Source organism: Corythoichthys intestinalis, chromosome 6, assembly GCF_030265065.1.
Source record: "Corythoichthys intestinalis isolate RoL2023-P3 chromosome 6, ASM3026506v1, whole genome shotgun sequence".
NCBI lineage: Eukaryota > Metazoa > Chordata > Actinopteri > Syngnathiformes > Syngnathidae > Corythoichthys > Corythoichthys intestinalis.
The window spans coordinates 24,294,476-24,306,339 of NC_080400.1; the positions used below are offsets into that span (position 1 = coordinate 24,294,476).

Genomic DNA, 11,864 nt, shown 5'->3' on the forward strand with positions numbered 1-11,864 from the left:
ATTAAAAATGTAGAAAAAAAATATTATAAATGAAATTAAAATAATTGTGGTCCTTAATGTGAGCCTGAACCCACAGCCACAGCTCAACATTATTACCATCAGAAAAAAATAATCATTTTCCATAAAAAGCACGTTTGTATGACTCGTATAATGTTTACATTATACACACACACACTCTCCTTCTCAACACAGACAGTTGCCAGTGAGAAAAAAACACATGTTCTACCACTGCTAGACACACTAAACCCGCTGAAGTTAACTCTCATTGCTGGTGGGAAACGTTCATGAAAGTGTTGGCCAACCTTAAATTTTGTATAAATGTGAAATCATATTGGAGGTATTGCCTCCTTGGCAGCCACTCTCCGCAAATATGTTTTACATGTCGGTTGGCCCTCCTCCTCTAAGCCACACCCATCTGTAACCTTTCTGTTGCCGAAGTATTCCCATACCAGCGATTTCATTTTCTTAGATGGGGGAAAAAGTTCAGGAGTTTCACCTCCTCCTCCTCACTGACACTGAGCAACAACCAGTGGGGGAGGGTTGAGCCTTGCATCTGTAACCGAGGGATTTCTCCATGCATTTTTGTCACATAAAAAATAGCTAATACCTTAGGGACGATATGACAGAATTTTTTTTGCGGTTTTCAGTATTCCTTAAAACCGGCAATCAGCTGTCTAGTTCTTACTTGATTTGTTAGTACTTTAAACTTTGAAACAGGGGAATTGTGGACTGTGCAACAATAGCTGGTTATGTTAACTTATAATGACATCACGTCCAATGCTTTTCATACCAATTAGACTACTGTCACCATATGATTGGCTAGGATTCAAAATGCAATGGTTTGCATCTGCATTTGTTTTTTTATGTTGTACATTTCAAATTTCTCATTTAAAAAGTTTAAGGTTTTAACAAATCAATTAATAAAAACATTAGCACGTAAAAGATGTTTGAGGTAGGTCAGATACTGTATGTTTGCGACACAATTTTAATCTAGCGCTTTTATACAAGTGCATTTCAACTCCTTAGCCAATCAAATACCGTAAATATTATGACAGCAGGACCCCGAAAGGTTTGTGCACCCCGAACAATTTGTGTACTTACTAGTGTTGCAACGAAAGTGGTATCGGTATCAATATTAGAGATAGACCGATGTAACGACCGGACGATATTTGGAAATTTGACATATATCAGTATCTGCCTTTTTTTTTTTTTTTTTTTTTTTTTTAACCCGACCGGCCGATATGAAAAAGTCCATTTAAAACTAGGGATAGGGACTGATGATTGTGCCATTTTTAGAGGACCGGAATCGGGTGAAAAGGATCGGGTTTATAATTTAAAAAAATTTTTTTTTTTTAATATATGGCGGAAAACACAGACAAGACTGAAAAAGCAGTTTCTGCTCTTGCACTTCCCTTTAAATGAAACTGCAGTATTTTAAGCCAAAACAACTGTTGTGTTTAATAGAACTATATGTCTATATGCTGCCATAGCAGATTCATGGCGCATTAAGCCACCGAACTATTTTTAATTTGTCAGTTTTTCCCCGAAAACCCCCGTTTACAGACGTTGCGCAACCGCTTGTTTCAACCTAGCCATAAAAAGAAGATAAGTAATTATATTTATTATTCAAAATGTCTGTCATTTTTAGTTTAGAATCATTAATTGATGTCTAATATTTAGTTTAAAAAAAGAAAACGACTTTAAAAAATTATTCACTCGTATATTTTAAACTTTAAACAAATTACGTCACAATGAAAAATATGACGTTTGTAAAAAAAGTCACGAATAGCTACCTCATAACTATCGCTTAATATTTTTTGTTACTGTCGCATTTTCCCCGATGTGTTAGATGACAAATAATCGATCCAAACAAAGAAAAATTGAAAAATAACATTTAAAAGGGTAACTATATGAAAAAGAAAATCTCAACCGCTCCTTGTTGTCTGCGATTTCTGCATCATGACCCTTGTTATATCACCATGTTTCACCCATAAAATCCCCCAAAAATCTGGCTGTGGCCATTCACAGCTATGTCTTGACACTTGGTGATACACGCTACATGGAGTTTTTGGATCGAAACAAGGTAAGTACGCGATAATATCTCGTTAAAATCGTGGCGTCTTTAATTCTGCTCTCGCGTGCTCTCGCCTCCAGGGTTTTGCTGTATAAAAAATGTTTTTTTCTTTTAAAAATGCCCTCCTGTTCAACATTTTTCTTCCCCCAGAAAATTGAGATTTTAAGCTTTCTTGGTCAGCAGTGCACTGCGAGCTTTGCTTGATAACCCTAACCCTAACAATGATTGACAGGCGTTGAAGCTTTGATCTTGCCAGAGAAGCTTGGCAGCGCTACCTTAAAGACGCCAATGTGTCAATCATTGTTTAGCTTGTTAAACACTAGTGTGCTGTGGCAACTTATTGTGTGTGATCGGCTTTTCTTTGCAGTGAGGGGATTTGTCTGGACTTACTCAATAAAGCATTTAATAAAGAAAAGCATTTTTTTATGTTATTCTTTTTTTATAAATAATTCGAATTATGAAGGCGGCAGGCTGGGACAGTTACATGTTAAAATTTTTTTTTTTTTTTTTTTTTTTTTAAACAACTTTTTTCCCGGTAAGCTGTTTAACATTTTATTCAACTTTATAAGAGATGTTTCTGAGTCGAAGAAATTCAGGCACTTCAGGAGCTATTATTTTTTATTTGTTTGATTCAATAAACATGCCTTATGCATTTCAATGAAGTTCAGTGTTTGCATTACTCATTTTTCTACGCCAATTTTTACATTTTTACTGCAAATGAATATCCGCTCCAAAAATCAGCTTTCGGCCCCTCTAACTGAAAAACTCTTATCGGTCGATTTCTAATTGATACGGCACTAAAACAGAATCATCGGTATTTGAAAGAAATAACGTGCCAATGCTGCAAAAGTTTACAACCGCTGGTCACCCTACTGATTGCCGCTAGCTACACGTGGCACCGAAAAAAAAAGAAGCGCCTGTCGCCCTTTCCAAGACAATTGATGTCCAATCGTGTGGCATTCAATCGTCCTTCTGCTGTGAATTTGAATGAGTTTATCACTAGTGAACGTCCAATCGATTTGAAGTGGGAGGGATGGCCACAAATTAACCTATACATTCAAGTGACTATGCAGTAATTTAGAATTATAAGAAAAGTAGTTTGTATATTTTTTTCCTCAATCATGGTATTGTCTAATACCACGCACCTGGAATGTAGAATTGAAATTGCAGAATTGGAATCGTGGTGGTATCGGTGTAAAACTAGTACCTACAACAGCAATACAATGTATTACTACAAATACAATATTACTTTAATACAGGATACAATATATTCCGCACTAGGGGCAGCCACTTCCAGGAAATTCTAGCTTTTATTTACGATTTTTTCCACAATTTTTTTCCAATTCATTAAATCAGATTCTTTCTATTGGGATGCACATAACAATGGTGTTGCCTGTCCGTAAAGCTAATCGGCTGCTTTTCACTGCGATAGATGTTCAATCCATTTGAACAAGGAGGCCAATGACTGCTGCCAGTCTCTCCAAGTTCAAATAGATTGGACATCTATTGCAGTCATGCACTGAAAAAGCATAATTGACTGACTCTCAATGGCAGCCAATGAGTTCAAACATGAGAGTAAAACCCATAAAGTTACATGAAAACTCTCACATTTAAAGTGATATGTCATGTACTCTCAATTTTAACGATCAAAATGAAACGGTCATTCCAAAAACCATTACACACATTAATCACATCATTGTTCACTTGACTTGAATGAAAAGGCCTTTTCTTCTCTCAACTTCCCAGCCGCAACATTGCCTGAATACTATGAATGTCAACTGCCATATCAGTCCGAAAAGTATATTTATCGTTCATTCTAGATACGGTATCTAACCCAAAAACATGCCAATTTGATCACACAATTAAAAGGATTGTTATACATCTCCATTCAAGGTGCAGTTACCTGACATGTGGTGCCTCTCGGCACGAGCACCGGCTGAGACGGCGGCGACGAGGAGCAAAGCCGGTGCATCCGGCGGTTCTGATCGCGAAGACCGTGAGGAGGCGGTGGCGGCAGTCTGGGGAGGGACACGCCTGTGTGGTCCTCTGTTATGATCTCCTGAATTAGGTCTGAAAAGTAGGAGTGTCATGTGTACTAAATGAAGGTGTAACGCTACAACCATCTTAGCTACAGCATATGATTAGTCGCCATCTTCACTGATTTATATGCTTATTTTCAGGTAGAATTGTCTGATAATGACTTTTTAACTGATAACCCGATATTGTCCAACTGCAAAAATCCGATACCGATGTCAAATGTCCCCGATTGCATTGCTGCTTATGGAGGGTGATGCCATTGACGTTCATGGACGTCCAAACTTCCCATTCATTTCCAATGGCATTTCTTCATGTTTGTTCATTCTATTGATGCCAATGTACTTGGATTCCATTGACGCTTATGTAAGTTGATACCATTGACGTCCATGGACGTCCAAAATTTTTCCCATTCATTTTCAATGGGAATTTTTTTTTTCCCCAAATCAACAGGAAATGACCAGACATCAATAGGACGTGTCCCCCAAACTTCCCCAATTACATTGACGCTTATGAAGGGTGCCGCCATTGACGGCCATGGACGTCCAAATTTCCCATTCATTTCTAATGGCTTTTAATCATCTTTTTTCATTCTATTGATGCCAATGTACTTGGATTCCATTGACGCCTATGTAATTTGATACCATTGACGTCCATGGACGTCCAAATTTTTTCCTATTCATTTTCAATGGGTGGTCAATATGTGGTCACAGACTTAACATATTATGGCTAATTGTATTGTGATTAGGGGTGTGACAAAATATCGAAATAGGGATATATCATGATACTTTGTATCCCAAAAGGTTATCGATATGGTCCTGCCAAGAATCGAGATATCGTTTTGAAAAGGTGTCAATGTCTAAAAAAAAAAAAAAAGAAAAGCGAAAATGAACCAACAAGTTGCTACCAAAATCTTCAACCATAATAGTGTGTCTGTTAACTCTAAGGCTGCATTAACGGTGCTCGACGCCCAATCCATTTAGACTGGGAATGTTCTTCATTCGAAACCAGAGCATTCACAGTCATTCTGTCCGATTTTCAGGGCATTTACAGGTCATTTGCTGTTCATTTTAGGGCATTTACAGGTCATTTTCTGTTGAGTTTGAGTCACTGCCTATTCATTTGGATGATCCCCTGTTCTGTAACTCAAAATAAAAAGGGAGAGACCCATAAAATACCTCCAAATCAACAGGAACTAACTGAAAATCAACAGGTAAATGACCTAAAATGGCCCGAAATTACCTTATTGCATGGCATTGGCTGCCACTACCGGCCATAGACGTTCAATCCGTTTGAAGTGGGAGGGATGGCAGCGAATGAACATTGAAGGCAATAGATATTGTGAATGAATAATAATCGCTCAATGCCAACCTTCCTAGTTGAATTTGATTTGTCTATCACTGCCAATTCTCGCAGTCGGACATCCGGACATTATTGGCGTCACCAGCCACAACAAAGCATCGCCATATTGAAATGGGGGCAAAACACGAGTCACAAGCAGTTGCTCTGTCGTGCATTGTAGTAGAAACGCGTTGAACTTTTGTCTTATTTGCGGTCTTTTTTTCTATCGGAATGACTAAAAGTTGCCGTGTTGCGTGTTGTAACACAGGGAAGAGTTCGGGGCCACATTTGAAGTTCTTCATTCTGCCTCGTGAGAAGAAAAGGACAAGCAATTGCCTGAAAGCAATCAATCGAGGAACAGTAAAAAAAAGACGGTTCCGTGGACCAGGCACATTTACATTTGCAGCCGACATTTTATTACTGGTGAATAAACTTTAATCGTTTTTTTTTTTTTTTTTGGCGCCAATTAGCTGCTAGGATTCAATAGACTAGGCAGTGGTTATTGTTACCGGAACCAACAACTCGCAAAGCGTTATTTTTCTTTTGCCGTGAACTGCTCTGATAGGTCAATCGATATATTATTGGCCTGGTGGGAAATGGTTATTTTGCCGTGACGTCTTCACGGCTAAATAACGCTTGGAGGTGAATTACCGGTTACGGCAGAAATAATCACTCTGTATGTACTACCAGTTTTCTTAGTTCCACATTCCACGTAATTGATAAAGGTCAACTTACTGGGTGACTTTATGAGGTAGTTGTAGATGTTTCCGAACTCCACTGCAGGCAATTCCTTTGGATTGTTTATCCAGCTATCAGCTGCGACTTTGTATGGGCAAATTTGCAGGCCAATACACGCTAATTTTAAGTTGTATCACCTCCTCGCGTCTGTTGGCAGTGACTCGTGATAATAATAAGTCATGTTTAAGACGTTTTTATGAAAAGAAGACGCAAAACACAGCTGAAATATATGAATTTCAGACGTTTGTCTATGGATGTTTACCTGTGCGTGCCCCCCTCTCAAAATGGCGACACGTTGCTATGCGAGATGACGTCATCGTGACATCACGCCGACGGCGAGAATGACAGTGAATGAGTTAAAATTAGGGCTGTCAAACGATTAAAATTTTTAATTGAGTTAATCACAGCTTAAAAATTAATTAATCGTAATTAATCGCAATTCAAACCATCTATAAAATATGGCATATTTTTCTGTAAATTATTGTTGGAATGGAAAGATAAGACACAAGCCGGGTATATACATTCAACATACTATACATAAGTACTGTATTTGTTTATTATAACAATAAATCAACAAGATGGCATTAACATTATTAACATTGTTAAAGAGATCCATGGATAGAAAGACTTGTAGTTCTTAAAAGATAAATGTTAGTACAAGTTATAGAAATTTTATATTAAAACCCCTCTTAATGTTTTCGTTTTAATAAAACTTGTAAAATTTTAAAACAAAAAAATAAACTAGTAGCTCGCCATTGTTGATGCCAATAATTATTGGCTCATGGATGGTGCCATAAAATCAGTCGCACCCAAGCGCCAGCAGAGGGTGACAAAACACACAAAAAAAACAAGCAACAAATGGACATAACACTGTCATTTTGCTCTGTTTGAGCGGGGCATGTGCGTTAATTGCGTCAAATATTTTAACGTGATTAATTTTAAAAAATAATTACCGCCCGTTAACGCGATAATTTTGACAGCCCTAGTTAAAATGCCAATTTATCAACATTAATGCAATAAAAATCCTCTAATTAATTAGAATGATTTTATAATCGGGTCCCACGCCTAAAAAATGTCCTCCTTTGCATCACGTTACATCCGGTGAGAAGCTCCTTTCACTTTCCCACTCAAGCCACTAAACAAACTCGGACAGCGAGAGCAGATGCACTCCTCTACTCACCAAAGTCGGAAACTCCTCGCTCTAAGGAACAAACAGAAAGTAAAAAAGCGATGAATTAGACAAAGGACAATAACGGTAGCAATGGGTGTGTCAGACAGGAGGGAAAAAAAGACAAAAAGTGACAATGGTGATGTCATCAAAACCAACCATGGCACAGATTTGGACGCTTACCAGGAGTGCAGCGAAAAACGTCCATGTCTTCAAGCGGCTAAGCATATGAAAACAGTTACTTCAAGTGCTTTGAATATCAATACAAATTCTTCACTTTTCCACCGCGAGAGTCTACAAACGCCTCTAGTGCCATGTGAGTGACGGTGTGATGAAAAGTGGTCCGAGTCGAGTGGACTCTGTTTGTAGCACTTTCGGCGTTTCCGCAGTCGCTGGCCGCTGATTGGCTACTCTTGCCGCTGGAAATCCCCAAACGTCACTTGGCTCATCGTGCAACTATTCGATGGCCCCGTCCAAATTACACTACGCTCGCCGATTCGACTGCGGTTAACTATTAATGAATGAGGGGGGAAAATCCAAATGCTGTAAAAATATTGTATTCATGCTCCAAATGTGATGTATTTGTCAATTTTTTTCAAACCCTTGGCAAATTTTACTTTGCGTATTTTTTTTTTTTTTGGTGTATTAATCATAAGCGGATGTTATGGGGGGCTGCCCCCCCTTGTGTCTGAAAAGTGTCATTGCATGTAATTGACTTTCCTATATATATGGATGGATATATGAAAACACAGAAAAGACTGAAAAAGCAGTTTCTGCCCTTGCACTCCTCTTTAAAGTGCATGTGACACGAAAAAGCATGTTTGTTTCATATTACACACGGTATTTTATGCTCCTGAATGATATTGACTGCTTGGATGTGTGTGAAAGGGATCGCTATATTTATTTAGTTTTTTTAATCCTGCGCCATGAAAATGAGTGACTTCCGGCTTCGGTCTTGCATTGAGAAAGGATGGCGCTGTGACATGTACGGGTGAAGGCGTCCTCTTCACTAAACAGCGGTACTCTAAACAGCTTTAAACTCTATAACAAATTGCATAAAACTATATTTCCATTTATTCTAGGGCTGTCAAAATTATCGCGTTAACGCGCGGTAATTAATTTTTTTAATTCATCACGTTAAAATATTTGACGCAATTAACGCACATGTCCCGCTCAGACAGTATTCTGCCTTTTGGTAAGTTTTACAGCAAGGTTTTTATTGCTGTCTAACAGCGAACTCTTGTGGTCGCTTTGCGACATGGTTTATTGTTTTCTTGCCAGTTCAATATGGCTGCACAACGTCTCGGGCTGACGCCTACGTTGTAATGTTGTGCTCATATGATCCTTGGACAAGATTTGTCTGTAAGTATGGTTGTTGTAAAGAATGTACATATTATGTTAGTAAGCGAAATGTTACATTTTTTGTATGAGGCGCTTTTTGTTTATGTTTAGTGAACCTGTATAGCGTGCTAAGCTAACGTTGTTGCTAATGCAATGCTTGTGTACTTTTTTTGTAGTTTCACTACGGTCTAAAGAGGACAGTGGTTTGAGGCCATTTTATTAATAAATCAGATGAAAAAGGAAGAAGTCTGATTATTAAGGCGTCGTTCACTAGCTGTCTAGCTTTGGAAAAAGTAAACGCTTCGGAGTGAGGACAGCATAGGCAGATTTAAATGACAGTAGAGTGAAATGCCCACTACAGTCCTTATGTACCGTATGTTGAATGTATATATCTATCTTGTGTCTTATCTTTCCATTCCAACAAATTATTTTACAGAATATATATATATAATTTACAGAAAAATATGGCATATTTTATAGATGGTTTGAATTGCGATTAACTGCGATTAATTACGATTAATTAATTTTTAAGCTGTAATTAACTCAATTAAAAATTTTAATCGTTTGACAGCCCTAATTTATTCACTTGAACATATATCTGTTCATTTCACGTCGTTGCACATACTGTAATTTTCGGACTATAAGCCGCTATTTTTTCCCCCTCATTTTGAATCCTGCGCCTTATAGTCTGTCTTATTTGTTAATTTATTTGGGTTAATAGGTAACACTTTATTTGACAGCGGCGTCATAAGACCGTCATCATTATGACATGACACTATCATGAGCATTACTGAATGCTTATGACAGATGTCATTAAATGTCATCCGGCAAATTATGTCACCAACTTCATTTATATCCGTACATCCATTCGAAAGTGAGATAATTTACCCGATGACACAAAATGACATCTGTGATAAGCATTTATTAATGCTCATGACAGTGTTGTAATTATGATTGTCTACTGACAGTTTTACGGCGCCACTGTCAAAGAAAGTGTTACCAAATACCATAGCAATTAATTAAATTGGAACAGTAGCTGAAAAAATAATTAGCACAGAACATCAATTTTGATTGCTATTTACATCTGCAGCGCTGCAATGCATGCTAGGAGGCATGTTGGACAACAACGTTGACAGCAGGTGGCAGCAGAGGTTCTCTCGCTCCCCCAAGGGAGCAGTGATGGCCAAATGAAGCTTCTTGATGCAATGAAGCTTTGCAGCGAATTGGTTCAAAGCTTCATGGTGGTTCATTTGGTCTTATGACAGTATTATGATGTCGCTGTCAAATTTAGTGTTACAGGTTAATATCTTTTGGTGTAAATACCCCATAATAGTGAGGACAGCTGTGGCTTATAGTCCAGTGCGGCTTGTAACTATAAACAAATGCTGTTTTCGCGTCAAATTTGGTGGGTGGCGGCTTAAAGTCTGGTGCGCCTTATAGTCCGAAAATTACGCTAATCATCCTTTGTTCTCATGACTGTGTGTTTATCTACAGTACGGCTTGCATACAAGGACTTCTTCCATTCTTTTGTCTAGTTAAGGGCCAGCACTGAGCTGCTGCTTGTTTTTTTCCACTGTTTGTGTAGACGGCAAATATAAACAGTATAAATTTTAAGGTCGAGGCACTTCTTCTGGGAAGCACGTCGTGGTGCTATGGGAGAGATGTCCTGGTTGCTCAGCTTCTAATGACTCTTTCCTTAATAAATGTACAGTGGGGCAAATAAGTATTGAGTCAACCACTAATTGTTCAAGTTCTCCCATTTGAAAATATTAGAGAGGTCTGTAATTGTCAACATGGGTAAACCTCAACCATGAAAGACAGAATGTGAAAAAAAATCACATTGTTTGATTTTTAAAGAATATATTTGCAAATCATGGTGGAAAATCAGTATTTGTTCAACACCAAAAGTTCATCTCAAAACTTTGTTATGTAGCCTTTGTTGGCAATAACGGAGGCCAAATGTTTTCTGTAACTCTTCACAAGCTTTTCACACACTGTTGCTGGTATTTTGGCCCATTCCTCCATGCAGATCTCCTCTAGGGCAGTGATGTTTTAGGGCTGTCGTTGGGCAACACGGGCTTTCAACTCCCTCCACAGATTTACTATGGGGTTGAGATCTGGAGACTGACTAGGCCACTCCAGGACCTTGAAATGCTTCTTACGAAGCCACTCCTTGGTTTGGTTGCCCTGGCTGTGTGTTTGGGATCATTGTCATGCTGAAAGACCCAGCCACGTCTCATGTTCAATGCCCTTGCTGATGGAAGATTTTCACTCAAAATCTCTCGATACATGGCCCCATTCATTCTTTCCTTTACACAGATCAGTCGTCCTGGTCCTTTTGCAGAAAAACGTCCCCAAAGCATGACGTTTCCACCCCCATGCTTCACAGTGGGTATGGTGTTCTTCGGATGCAATTCAGTATTATTTCTCCTCCAAACACGAGAACCTGTGTTTCTACCAACAAGTTCTATTTTGGTTTCATCTGACCATAAACACATTCTCCCAGTCCTCTTCTGGATCATCCAAATGCTTTCTAGCAAACTGCAGACAGGCCTGGACGTGTACTTTCTTCAGCAGGGGGACGCGTCTGCCAGTGCAGGATTTGAGTCCCTGGCGGCGCATTGTGTTACTGATAGTAGCATTTGTTACTGTGGTCCCAGCTCTCTGTAGGTCATTCACTAAGCCCCCCCGTGTGGTTCTGGGATTTTTGCTCATTATTTTGACGCCACGGGGTGAGATCTTGCATGGAGCCCCAGATCGAGGGAGATTATCAGTGGTCTTGTACGTCTTCCATTTTCTACTAATTTCTCCCACAGTTGATTTCTTTCCACCAAGCGTTTTACCTATTGCAGATTCAGTCTTACCAGCCTGGTGCAGGTCTACAATTTTGTTTCTGGTGTCCTTCGACAGCTCTTTGATCCTGGCCATAGTGGAGTTTGGAGTGTGACTGACTGAGATTGTGGACAGGTGTCTTTTATACCGATAAAATGTGTTAAAACAGGTGCCATTAATACAGGTAACGAGTGAAGCCTCGTTAAAACTTCGCTAGACCTCGTTAGATGTTAGACCTCTGACAGCCAAAAATCTTTTTTGTAGGTGACCAAACACTTATTTTGCACTCTAAATTTTGAAATAAATTCTTTAAAAATCAAACAATGTGATTGTTTT

General features: G+C 38.8%; 1 protein-coding gene across 3 annotated transcripts in view; it reads right to left on the bottom strand.

Annotated features, from left to right (window-relative positions):
- The window catches only part of relb (v-rel avian reticuloendotheliosis viral oncogene homolog B), a 40,274-nt gene extending 32,538 nt beyond the window's left edge, over positions 1 to 7,736 (bottom strand). Inside the window, exons 1-3 of one of the 3 annotated variants that reach the window (XM_057838541.1) lie at positions 7,539 to 7,736; positions 7,368 to 7,388; positions 3,978 to 4,144 (exon numbers count right to left, since the gene is read on the bottom strand). In XM_057838541.1, the coding sequence (XP_057694524.1) occupies positions 3,978 to 4,144; positions 7,368 to 7,388; positions 7,539 to 7,563 (213 nt within the window). In that variant the 5' untranslated portion in view covers positions 7,564 to 7,736. Of the gene's footprint in view, positions 1 to 3,977; positions 4,145 to 7,367; positions 7,389 to 7,538 lie in introns of those variants that run through there. The other 2 variants (XM_057838542.1, XM_057838543.1) reach the window with 2 other exon arrangements.
- Positions 7,737 to 11,864: the final 4,128 nt, after the last annotated feature.